At 36.2% G+C, this 14,242-nt stretch overlaps 1 protein-coding gene across 3 annotated transcripts in view; it reads right to left on the bottom strand.

Moving 5' to 3' along the window:
• Positions 1-14,242, bottom strand: part of LOC150082046 (TBC1 domain family member 1-like) — a 402,976-nt gene that overhangs the window by 58,744 nt on the left and 329,990 nt on the right. For all 3 annotated transcript variants that reach the window (XM_090379078.1, XM_090379077.1, XM_090379079.1), the window contains one exon: positions 2,578-2,737. In XM_090379078.1, the coding sequence (XP_090235204.1) occupies positions 2,578-2,737 (160 nt within the window). The remainder of the gene's footprint in view (positions 1-2,577; positions 2,738-14,242) is intronic.

The raw sequence follows: 14,242 nt of genomic DNA on the forward strand, positions 1-14,242 counted from the left end.
CCACCCAAATAATGCTACGAAACCAGGAATATCTGATACTAACCGAAAGATATCCTATAGTACCTTCACTCAATATGCACAAGAGCTCGTCACAAGAAGACAGACTCTCCCGCATCCACCACCACAACCCCACCTTCAAAACCAACATGATAAAAGGATCACACGAACCGGACCTGACCCACGAAAGGTGGACACCCGATACATGGACCTCCCTCGAGTGGGACGCAGCCTCATAAGTGACTTTCTACTCAGCTGAATTCCAACCAGACCGATGAGACCACAGAGCTTTCTGCATATGCCAGCCATAATGGTAATCGGTGCCGGCACTCTTGTTGGGCCCATCTTTCTTACCTCCTCCCTCGGTGGTAAGGGAGGAGGCAGTCCCTCCTGCCTCCTCCCCAACCCAAATTTCCTCCTGGTGGGGCATGGGCATGCCCCACTGATTTATAATGGGGTCATCTCCTCTATTGACCCCATTTATTCTGTCTTTCTCCCCCCACCCAGTCTTCAGTCTCCTCTCCATCTGCACACAAGCGTATACCCCACAGGTCAAAATTTAATATCATCCAAATTAAATTCACCCACATTTCGGTCTTTCAATCTAGCATTCAACCCACGCAAACAATTTTTTTTTAAGTCCTAGCCACTGAAATCTCAGGAAACTAGGTGGCAGGACCTGCCAGAGTAAACTACAACTACTGAGTACCTGGTCTGCCTCCACGGGGCAGAGTGTGGGCAAAGTCAGGCCTCAGCAGGGGTCTCGCAGCTAAATGGCCAGAGGAACAACGGTACATGACATCACACACCTCAAGATCCATATACTTTTAAATCTCTGGCCTTTACAGTGAACTGTATCACACCACAGTGTAAATTACATGGAGATGTGGGAAACCCCTGGTGCCGTTTGACCCTAAACACACTTTAAACTTTACCTCACTCTTTTGCACTTCTGATCTGCATTGAGTGCTTTAGGGATCCACCTTCAAGAAACCTTCTTCGTTCTTAAAACATTCACTACAATATCATGAGCTTGCTCATGGGAGATGTTGAATGTTGTCTCAATGTGCTTCAATGCCATTCTGTGGTCTTGCATGATCAAATCATGAATGGCATTTGCAGGTGTTGACATCATAATAGGCCCCTAATGCAGGGTTGTCCACACTTAAATTCTGCAACTCCCGTTTTGACCATGGCATATGAAGGACAAGATTGATTTCCCTAGTGTTTGCTGCATGTCTTCATGAATTTTTTTTCTTTCAGCAACCTTCCTTTTAAATCAAGGTACTCAATGACTGCACAGTGCTTGATTCTCTCAACAATCGCCATCCACACTTCAATGCCCTCTGTAAGGGAAAAGAATATAGTTACGAACCTGAAATTTTCTGTGAACGTACAAGAAGAGTCATAGCACAGATTGGCAATACTGTCTTTCATGAAAATTTTGCAATTTCTATTGGGCTAGAAACCTTTCACCCCCTGCAATAAGTGGGGGGGAATTGAGAAGGATCAATTCTTCTGAATCCCAACAGACAACCGCTATGATCTTATCAGCCGAAGGCTGTCTTGAAATTTTGTGGGAGGCAGAAATCTTTTATGTTGCCATGTTTAGCAGAAATAGCAACATGTTGTGCCTTCTGTTTGAATATCAGGATTTCTGGAAGCCATCATGACAACTTTCTTGAACAATAAATTCCTTATGCATACTTCTGATACAATATCATGCACTGTAATTCACCTGATTTCCAAATTAGCTCCATGATGTAATGAATGTTCAAATCTGTGAAATTCATCATAACAAGGAGTTGATTCATCATACCTTATAGAGCTTTAATTGAATGTTCATATCTGTAATACCTGTAAAGAAGCTGCTAATCTGGCACGTGCTATGAGCATGTGGCAGGTTAGCAACTTGTTTACAGCCTTCAGAAAACTCATTGAGCCAATCATAGACACTTTCACATTAATGTCTCAATCCCATTTTGTGCATTTAACCAGCAGAGTTTCCATGGATTTTACTCTCTCTTTTAACAGAAATTTGATGATACAGATCATATGCACGGAGGGCCCAACTATGTATCAGAGCCTGAGAGCAGCATTCTACCATCCTCCACGAAGAGTGTTCTGTAATTTTGGTGATATACCTTCTGTTATATAACATTATAAAAAAAAATAAAAAATTCCAAGTCAACTATGACCACCTATATAAATATTATAAAGCACTACTGAATGTGATTGCACCTGATTAACATATCTGCATGAAACTAATTTCATTAAAGCCATCAACTTTTTAAATTTTCTTCTCAGAACCATGTAATACTTATTCAACAGCAATGTAAATTTATATCCAAGAATATAAACTTATACTGCTATTAAATTAACACTCTACACGTCACAAATGGATAATAAGATATGACTATAAATTATCTTGTTATTAATTTATCATTATATTTATTTTTAGTATATAATTTATATAACTATATCATTATTTTATAGAATTTATAAACTACAGTAATATATTCTTAAAATAGGGCAATATCAACAAGATATTTTTGTCATTAATATAAAAAATATACTTACCAAAGAGACGAGAAACAAATCCTACGGGGAAATGGGAGGCAAACAAAGTGATAAACCAAGAGGTTGCATACATATTTGGATATATCTCATACTGATCAAAGTGCTTATGTAACTCTGGGTATTTATCATATACCAAACGGGACAACTGATACAGCTGAATCTATGGAAAGTTAAAAAAAAAAAAAAAAAAAGGTAATTTATTATGTTAATTTTCTGACTTTAAAGCACTGCATGCACAAGGTTAACTGTAGTGTCATCAACTAATCTGATATGCAAAGATTGTTACATGACAGTAACAAACATATTCAAAAATTTGGCCACATTAAAACAAAAACAATATTATTTGTCTTTCTAAACAAATATAATGTTCAATTTGATGATAAAAGAATAACTAAACTAGTTATTCTTTTATCATCAAATAAAATTAGCCTCATAATCTGAAATTGTAATTAAACATTTTATAAAGAGATCATTTGGGTTTACTCAAAATAAATCATTAAAAAAGAGAAATACAGAAAAACCTCCCTTAATGGTCACCTCACTATAAGGGACACCTCTTGTTATGGACATTTGGGGTTGGATCATGGCCAGAAGTATTAGAATTATATATTAAATGCATCTGTATTAGTCTCCAAAACAGATACTCTAATACAGATGTGGACATTTTGATAAGTGTTGTTGTATTCTGAACCTTTCTGTACCAGACACTTTCAAGGGTAATTGACATACACATGTATATATCAATGGGATTTACAGTGAAGGCCTAGGTCATTAATAATAGTGGCACCAATTAGACTTGTGATGGCCATGGTTTATGTGAAACAAATGGCACAATTTATGATGACCACTACTAGTAAGGTAGTCCACTGGCATGTATCTCTTAAGGCAATAATATTAACAAACTAAAAAATAAGTGCAAATGTGTCCAAATTTGCATTACACACTCAGCTATAGAAAGATCTTATCGAAGTTTGTTTGTTTATGTACAAGTTTCTTCTCTGGAATACTGGTCGAAGTTTTCCTATGCATTACGTTTTTTGCATGTTAATTTTTTTTAAGAAACAGTATTTATTACTGTTTGAAGCAAGGCTGTGTGCAGAAATTTAAAAATGGAAAAACTTTTGACCAAGGATATGCTTCCACTTTGTTAACAAGTGGGTTGTATAATCCCCAAAATTCAGCAAGTGGCTCATATTGTGTAATCAAATTGTAACTGAGTTGTCAGCTCCTACACTCAGCCTATCCACATACTGAAACCCACAGAAACAGTATACCAAGGAGAAGACAATTTGCCGCCCTGACTAGCTGGGTGGGTAAAGTGCCTGCCTGGCAACCCAAAGGTCGCGGGTTCGAATCCCGCCTTGGGCTTGGATCAAAGTACTGCAAAAACCTTGGGAAGTGCATTATGGCCACAGAAGCCGATGCGCCAACTACAAAAAAAAAAAAAAAAAAAAAGTTTGAGTAGCACCATATGAGTGGTGGTACTCAAATCAAAATAAATAACAACCTTCTCTGTTCGGAAAGGATTACTTATTTGAAGTGTATCAGTAGGGAAACTTGCAAAGGGATTCATAATATGAGATGATAAAATAATGATGTTTTTTGCAATGCTAGTTTCCTATTATTTATTTAGCTACATGTAAAAAATTATGTGCTCAAGCACTTTAGTATATTTGCTGTAATCATGTCAATTAAGTCATATCAGATTAATCAACAAGCAATCACATACATCTGTTATTTGAACAAAATAAGAACTGAAGGGCATTCTTCCACACACAGATAACATATTAGGAAAAATGAAAGAGAACACTCCTCTGCATGAAATTTGGAGTTAAAAATTCACTGAATGCTGTTGTTATTGTTGTTTGGTTTTTAGGAGCATTAGCAACTAAGGCCATATTGCTCCGGGAGATGCGGTGGTCATTCCCTGACCTTTCCGCATCCTCCGTATTTGGTGGTGACGGGCTCGAACCCCAGTCACTGAATGCAGTTGCTGCTCTTTCAAGTAAAGGCTGAATAATAGCAGACTATATATATAACAGTAAATAAGGCTGAAATAAAGAACAAAATGAAGTAAGCAAAAAAGTAAGTAGGAGAAGAAGAAGAATGATAAAGGTTATGGCCAAGGTCTTATGGCATTCAAAAGAGGATTTTGTTAATTTTTAGTCTAGGAAAAAACTGCATTAGGTACAAGGAATATTGTGATTAGTCTGTTACCTGTGTATGTCTGTGGGAGCTATATACCATCAGAAATTATCATTTACTGTAGTAAGAGAGCTGGACAGTGGCGATTGTCATAATGGACATCATACACTGTCTATCTTGTGATCCAGCCCTTGACTGAAAATTTGTAGGCTAATAAAAAGAGCAGAAATCTGTCCATAATGCTAATCAGATGGCCAATACTTCTTGGACTATTTCTTTGAGGGATAATGCAATTTGACAGCTTGTCTTGCTTTCTGTGGTTGGCCACAACAGAGAGTGCCTAATGGCCAGTTCCTTGTAACTCCAGAAAAACAGTAACTGCTGAAAGTCTCATAGCTCCTATGAGACTTTCAGCAATATTTGTGATGGACATCCTGTGGATGTCCATCACAAATACACCAATCACAACATTCCTCCCACTTTAACATTTGTTGTTGTTCCCTGGAAGGAAATATGTCCTGTGCAGCTTTTTCCTGGGTTAAACATAGACTAATAAATTAACAATAGCTGCAGACAGAGGTGAAAGATTCTTGCACTGCTTCTACTGGAATGAGCAGCAGCCTGGAAAGCAAGGTATCAGGGATTTCAACAACTGTTAGGAGTCATCATGGAACAAACAGATACATACCCTGTGTTAGGGTGACTAATTGTGCATAAAGACGTGCATGTACACCAATGCCAGGAGCATATGTGTGCATGCATAAGGACAGGTACATAAATAGTTGAATGTACACCAATGCTAGCAGCATGGTATACTGTGTAGGAAATGTATAGATAGTTGAAATGTGTTTTTTTTTCTTTCTTTCCTTTATTTTATTTATTTATTTTTTTCATTTTTGGCTGATGCTATATAAGCTGGCTTTCCTCTATCATTTGCCATTACTACTACTATAAATTTGAAGAGTTGATCAAAACATCAAATGCAGACGTTGTTGGAATATCAGGACTGTGGTGTCAGTCACATATAAGAGATGCAGAATTTAAATAGAAGAGTAGAATGTGTACAGAAAGGACAGACAGGATTGGAGGGGTAGCTATGCTTTTAGTTAAGAAGCAAATAAAATCTAAGGCAGTGCAACCAGTTGACATAGGTGGCCAGTGCAATATGACATAAGTACTGGAAAAGCAAACATAAGAGTAGAAGTGTGTTATAGGCCTAATGACTCTGATGAGTACAACGAATAACTGTACAAAGAAAGAGAATGGGCCAGTAAATCAGTATGTTAGAGAGGCAATAAGACAGAGAGTAATACTCTTGCTCTGATTTATCAGCAGTGATTATTTATGCATTAAGAATCTACATATAACCACTAGGGGGGGCTGAGACCGTCCCCCCGTTTACTTCTCCTGGTGCAGCATGGGCATGCCACACTGATATCTGGGGTCGTCTACCCTATTGACCTCATACTTCAGTCTTTCCCCCCCTACTCTCTCTATGCCTCACAGTGTACGCCCCACACGACAAAAACTTAAATAAACTCCCAAATTATAACAGCCAAATCGTCCATCAATTCCGAAACTTAACCTCATTAGCGAACCACCACTTAAAATCACGTTATTATTTTTTTTATTTTTTAAAATTTTTATTTTATTTTATTTTATTTATTTATTTATTTTTTTTTTTTTTTAGGCCCTAGCCACTGAAATCTCAGGAAATTAGGTGGCAGCCTGCCAGAGTAAATAATTATGCTGGGTGTACCTGGTCTGCCTCCACGGGGCTGAGTGTGGGCAACGTTGGGCCCCAGCAGGGGTCTAGCGGCTAAATGGCCAGAGGAACAACGATACACAACACAATACTTCCAAATCCCATACACTTTTAAATCTCTGGCCTTAACAGTGATCTGTTACACCCACAAAGAAAACCACGCGGCGATGGGGGAAACTCCTGGTGCCATTTGATACGAACACTTTACTTTCACTTTTTACTCAGGGTAGTCTAGAACGAAAAAGACCTGAGGGTGATTGTGCAGTCAGAGTTGAAGTTGACTCAGCAGTGCAGTCAAGTTGCCAGGACAGCTATGGGGTTTTGTAAATGATATACGGGAATTTTGCTAGCAGGTATAAAGTAATTATACCATTATATAAGCAATTATACCATTATACAAAATCATGATGTTGAAGCATAAATTGGCTCTTGGGAATATGTATTGCTAGTGGCTTGAACTTTATCTCACATATTAACTATATATCAGAGAAGGTGCCGATCGGGCTAGCCGGGTAGGTAAAGTGCCTGCCTGACAACCCAAAGGTCGTGGGTTCGATTCCTGCCTCGGGCTGGATATCACGACGGTGCCGAACCAACCGGTTGGTTGGATATCCCGGCCACGATACACGGAGGAGAAAGAAAAAAACTGGTTCCTTCGTGTATTGATCACATCATAAGAAATAAATAAATAAATAAATAAATCAGAGAAGGTGAAGAAATTTATTGCAATGATCTCAAGAATAACGAGGGTGGAATGGGGGATAAAGGAGTAAGCACTCCATTTGATTTCTGATTGTATTTTTCTGCTGATTGTTATGTATGGTGCATCAATCTGGGTTGGCCATGCAATCAAGGTAAGCAACACCAGAAAGCTTTATTCTATATATCAAGTTATGTTACTCAAAATGGTTATGGCCTGCAGTTTCCACAGAAGCTTTATAGGTGTTAGCTGGTAAGATGCCACTTGATTTACAGTTAGTATCTAGAGGCCTGTCCTTTTATTTGAGAAGAGGTTTAATAAACTCTGAGTTGCTGGGCATCAAAATTAAGCAGATGGAATTGTTCAGAAAAAGGTAGAATAACATTCAAAAGTAGATGGGATTCCCCAGGAGTTCATAGACCAGTTCCAGGGGGTCCCAAAACAGTGGTCACCCATATATATATATATATACAGGTAGGCCTCGTTTTGCACTCGTCCATTTGCGCTGATCACTAACCACAACACCATTTTTATGTTTATTATTATTTTTTTTTTATAAATTAAAAGTTTAAAATCGTCAGACAAAATTTATCGGCATCATACTGTGCACTGTTCATGTGATTTAGGACAATCAGCAATCAGCGCATTCATATCAGAGATGAGAAAGATTCCGTCCTCAAAGTAACCACTCATGGATGCGTGTAGTAAAGGTCCATGCAGTGAAGCATTCAGTTGGTTGTTGTTTATGCTATTTACACGTGTTGAAAATTTATTACGCTAACATTTTTTTATTAATTGTGCTATTAATAAATTAAATAATAATAATAGTAGTGATAGCGGTGTGCAGTTTTTTCCAATCGTGTTATAATGTATCTAATTTAATAGAATAAAGACATGCACCTCAAAGTGTCTGGTAAAAGAAGTTAGTTGAATCCTAGTGCAATATTTGGAGAATAGAATCTGATGAAAGCCGCCCTAATGTGTGTAGAGCTATGAATCGACTATTACTACAACTATGAAGAATGCTAATAAAATAAAACAATCGATGCAAAGTGGCAGGTTGTTGTTGTTGTTGTTGTTGTTTGGTTTTTAGGAGCATTAGCAACTAAGGCCATATTGCCATATTGCAACTTTTCCACATCCTCCATTGGTGGTCATGGGCTCGAACCCCGGTCTAATCAAGAAGCATGTGCTACGCACTGCTACTCCTGCCCACCTGGCTACGGAGGCGTCTCAAAGTGGTAGGTAAAATTTTTGGTGCTCAGAACCTAACCCTGTGATTTCCAATTGACTCCATTATATAAAGGGTTCGGTTCCATCTGCACTTGTCCCCCCAGGAACCTAACCCCAATGTAAATCGAGGGCTACCTATATATATAGATAGATAGATACATATATAATCCAAATATACTAGTGTTAAATTGTAAGATATATATATATAAATATATTAAGTGTTACTATTATATAAAAATAAAAACAAAAAGTTACATATAGAACTAACCGATTAATGCCATCAAACGATAGAACATTACATCGGACGTTAGGTATGTCCAAATTATATAAGTTAACGTAATGCAAGTACCTCATCGTTTGAAAATTGATGTAACCATTCTCCAACCGTACCTCCAGCATACATGAAAAAATATGCAAAGTTACATAAAAATATATCAAATATTAGATAAATAACATAATAAGCCCAACATGGGAACCCATTTTGTAGGAGACTTTGTCGAGGGCTAAACCCCTACAAAATAAAAACCCAAGTTAGACTGAGCCATCGGTTTCTGTTATCATCTGCCTGTATACCAATTCCAATATCCATAATAATGGATAATACAATCAATTTAGCATCAGGTTATAGTAAATACTATAAATCAGTATAAATCTGGCCGTCCAAAATGTGGGTTATGTCTAATCATAATTTGTACGAATACAGACTGGATGATATTTAGCCCGACCGATCGCTACAAAATTATAAGCACAACTGAGAAATATTAATAATTGTTGAAAAATATGCAGAAAAATTTTGTTGAACAATATGCAAAAATTATTTGCAGAAATAAGCTAATAAAGCTAACTAAAGGCGAACGGAAGTCAGAGTAGTTAAAGCAATAGTATCTCACTCCCCCTCGAATTACTCTAATAGTTCGTGAGATATGAAAAATTAAGGCAAGAGGATAGATAAAAGTAAAACAGAAAAGGAAAAGCATTTTATCAATATTACATCGGATTTAACCGGGAGTGTAAAATCCCGACCCTAATAGTAGGGATCCTGGTTAATAGTAAGAGCAGGTAAAAATATATAAAAAGCATGCCAAAAGCAACAAAAAAGGAAAAGAAGAAACGGAATGGCTAGTTCCTAAGATAATTTACTATAGTTTACTATAAAACCAAACATCAAACATTATATAGTGGCAAACATTATGTGAGGTTTAAAACAAAGGAAAGAATGCCATTAAACAACAATGGCGGGAATACCTTATATTCATTACCGTAGCCCAGGGCGGGAAAAAACTAAACGCCAGCAGCAAACGCACAGGACGTTTATAACTGCCGCGTATTCTACGCCACCTAAGATATGTCCAATAATAGCCAAGTATAGGATGAACATAAGTATGAAAACGCCCTCTATCGTAAATAAAACAAAACCAATATTTCTCAGATGTCGAAGAGAAATCTTAGTAAAAATGAATTAATTCCTACTGTAGAAACACATATAGGTACCACTTTTCTAAGGCGTAAGTAAGCTATATATAGCGTGTTTATACAGCAGTACCTAGTATGTACATGTTTATACAAAGGCTAATTAGTAAATAACTCGCTCCAAAGATCCTGATGAATACAACAGATAATAATTGTTTTAAAAAACAGAGAAATTATACCAGAGAATTTATACCAGATGATAAAACTTTTAAACAGAGAATATTTCAATATATATTATTATGCCTGATAACATCCATAGTATCCAATTGGTTTATATCTTCGTGGTATTGATTTAGTGCTATCGACAAAGCAGTACTCATATGTTTCATAATGAAATTTTGTGGGAAACCGTTATCTAATAAATTATGTTTAAGATCCATCAGTGCATCTATAACATCACTTTTATTATTACAGATGTATAATCTTCTGATAACTTGCGTCACTATTATATTTTTAAGGATACGTATAGAAATATTAGTATCCCAACTGGTTAGGCTTATAGTTTTGAAATTAAATTCTTTTCGTTTGTCAAAAATCTTGGTAGCTAGGTTGTTATTCTTATTATGAATGTCTATATCTAGATATGTAGCTTTACCCGAGTCACTCTTGTTAGTGACTTCTAGCACCAATTCCTGCAGGTAGTGTTTAACTGCTTCAGTATGAAAGTCATTATAGTTGAATACAATTAAGTCATCTATATATCTGAACATATTGATATCTTTAGTGAAGTTATTTTCAAAATGGTGTAGGTATAGATTAGCCATAAGACATGAGCTACTTGCCCCCATAGCTATGCCAGTATGCTGTACGAAAATATTGCTACCATTATAAATGTAGCTGTTGGAAATACATAGGTTAAGTAGGTTATCCCAGTAATTACGTTGGCAGGGTAAAAAGTCGCTATATTCTGTGAAATAATTATTTAAAACCAATTTTAAACTATCATGCGGGATGCTAGTGAATAAGTTTTTGAAATCGTATGTATTTATGTGTTTGATATTATACTTATTATTCTTTATAAAGTTAAAATGGGTCTATTATTATTAATAATCCTAGTGAAATTTATGTTATTGAAGATAATCTTAAGCAGATCAACTAGCTTACCATGCGGGACTTTTGAGTAGCTATTTCTACATGAAGTTATAAATCTGAAACTGGTAGGTGATTTATGAAATTTAGGTATCCCATACAAAAAAGGAAAGTTAGTGTTGCAGTTCTTAAGTTTTAACTTTTTTTGCATCGCTAGTAGCTTTTTGGTGATAGTACCAAGGTTACCGTTTGATCTAGCGTATGTAGCGCTGCTATGCAGCTCATTGTATAATAGTGAGGCGTAGAATTTTTTACAGATAAAACTATAATTATTAGCGGCCTTGTCTATAGTAGTTATGATAAATATATCTTGTAAATCCTTTAATTGTCTTTTGATTAATTGCATGTTATATCTTTTGCTATCTCTATTGGTAAGTTGCTTACTATGTAAAAGCTTCTTACTTAAATGTTGCTTAAGTTCACTGATAGTAAGTACCAGCCAATTATAGAAGGCCTCTAGTGGTAAATTATACTTATATGCAAGTTTAAGGCAAAATTGCATAAGGTTGGAGTGTAATTGTTTGTTAATATATTTAGCAATAGGACTAGTGTTCGGTCTGTATTTAAAACCATGGGAAAGTACTGTTCTCAGATCCTGGTGCGGAACTAAGTTGATATCACCAGTAATAACATGCATATGATGCATATCTACATAATCATGGTATTGTGGCAAGTGGCAGTGGCAGATAGCCTCCTTGTAGAATTTATCTAAGTTGCATGCTAGCTGTTTATAGTTACAAGCCGTAAGTCCAAACGGTTTAATGTAACTGAACCTTGTAACTATATTCATATTTTTGAGTGGAAAATCCTTAATATGTTTATTTAAGATATCCTTGAACAGTAAGTTGTCAAATATAATGTTGCTGAATTTAATATTAATATATATGTTTTCAATAACCTGTTTATTACCTAGCCGATATTTAAAGATATCCTTGAGTAAGTGGTCTAGATGCTGGTTACGGTGCACATATGTCAAGTTAATTTTTTCTAAGGCTTTAAGCTTGCTATGCTTTAGTCCAAATGTTATATCATGTATGCGTTTTATATTTATATTAGGTTCGTCCCATGTATTCAGTACTTCAGCAAATCTGCCCAAATTATGCTTAGTACGTATTGGATTGCCTTTACCAGTATACTTATAAACTTTGCTATTCTTCTTGCTACGTGGCAATTTATAATGTGATCTATTTGCCATGCGAAATAGCTTATATACACAAGTATCTAAACTACCATTGTTATAATTACGTCCGTTAAACAGGCTATTAAGACCATATGGGTACAGGGTTTTATATTTAAGTATATTGCAGTTTTCACGATATAATCTCATGCTGTGTTTATTTACTATTTCTAGTATAGTTATGATAATATTATCAAAGCTATGTATTTGGAAGTGCTTCAGTTCAATGTCATTTTTGTTAACAAAGTTATTAATGTGTGATCTGTGCCCATTAATTCTGATATGTAATTCTCCTCCTGTTTGTCCAATATATTTGGCCATGCAATTATTGCAAGTAATTAGATAAATTTCTCCCCTGGCATGGCAGAAAAACGGGTCGTTAGAATCATGTGAGACGTGCTTAATATTCATAGCAGGGCATGTTTGACATCTATTATTATTGCATTTTCTGAATTTCAAGTATTGCTCCGATGTGTATATATTCGCATCCGACGGCAAGTTAGTGTCTATATTATCCATAGTACCATTAATGGTATCTTTAACGAGACCGTTACTAGTTAAGCCTAACACATTATATGCAATCTGGCTAGTTTGGTTACTTATCGGATCACCCATAGCCACAGTGGAATCCGCGGTACAGTTTAGCCTACGTTTAGATAGATACATACATGCACATAACATACACATATATTATATATAGATTTCTGAAAACTTTTTTTGATATTTGAAGGGGTCCATGAACTTTTTTTTTTTATTTTTGAAAGGGTCCATAGATCTGAGTAGTTTGGGAACCACTGGTGTAAGTTACATTAAACTGATCTCATTAGTACCTATTCTACATTGTACATTCTTATTAACAGGTCACAGATAATTTTTTTATAAACTGAACAATCTTGGAATCATAGAAAGTTCAAGTTTGTTTGGTTTTTAGGAGCAACTAAGGCCATATTGCTCCGAGAATATGCGGTGGTCATTTCCTGACCTTTCCGCATCCTCCGTATTTGGTTGTGACGGACTCGAACCCCGGTCTAATCAAGAAGCATGCGTTACACACTGCTGCTCCTTCCCACCTGGCTAAGGCAAACCCAGGGTCCTGAGCTGGATATCATCATTCTTCTCTTTCTTGGTGATTCCTTTCTGCTTCTCTCTCTCTCTCTCTCTCTCTCTCTCTCTCTCTCTCAGGGTAACTCGGGATTTTTTTTTTATTTTTTTTGGCTGGTGCGGCATAAGCCTCAGGCTTCCTTGCACCATATGGCTAATAATAATAATAATAAAGGAGGCGCCCTATCATCAATCATAGAAAGATGCAACCGTACATGTGGTGATCTAGAAACATGGGAACATGTTGTTTTTAATTGTTCAGAATATGCTGATTTACGTTTGGATTTACTGAATAATGTTGATAATGTAACTTGTCTGGTGGATGGGATTTAGCCATTACTTATTAAAACAAGGGAAAATTTTTATTGCCTTTCAAAATTTTGCAAATTCAGTTTTTGTGAGAAGGAATATTCTTTTGCAATTGAAAGAGTTAAGATTGACTAATGGATGAATTGGTGGACTGTACCATTTTATTTACATGGAATAGTAGTTATTTTTTTATATAGGAACAGAGAAATTTCTTTACAGAAGTGAACAGGATGTTAGTACTCTGTTTGCTTCATGGGTGGGTGTCCACTTCTGCTCCTGCCAAAGCATTTAGCAAGAAGCCTTAGTTGTTGTTTTTCTTGGGTTCGATCCTGCAATAACACCTTCTTCCAGCTTGGTTTTGCTGATTAATATGAGTGACTTCTGTTGAGCTCTCTGATTGCTGTTCTTGAACTGTTTATCTTTTGGAGATTACTGGCAATGATCAGTCTCTAGGATGTGATCCTCATCTGTGCACAGTGTCTCTTCATTGGTAGGTTTCTGTTGTAGCCAGCTCATTGTGCTGTAGCTGAGTTTGGGATGACCACTGCACAGTATAGTTGGCTCACCATGTGCTAACTGAATTAATTGATACGTACAATGTTTCATGTATATAAGAATATTGTTAATATTCGTATATTTTACCATGTCTATACGTATAGCATATTTGCCGGAATTT

The sequence above is a fragment of the Mastigoproctus giganteus genome, chromosome 8 (assembly GCF_048544385.1).
Source record: "Mastigoproctus giganteus isolate SK-2022 chromosome 8, ASM4854438v1, whole genome shotgun sequence".
Taxonomy (NCBI): Eukaryota; Metazoa; Arthropoda; class Arachnida; order Uropygi; family Thelyphonidae; genus Mastigoproctus; species Mastigoproctus giganteus.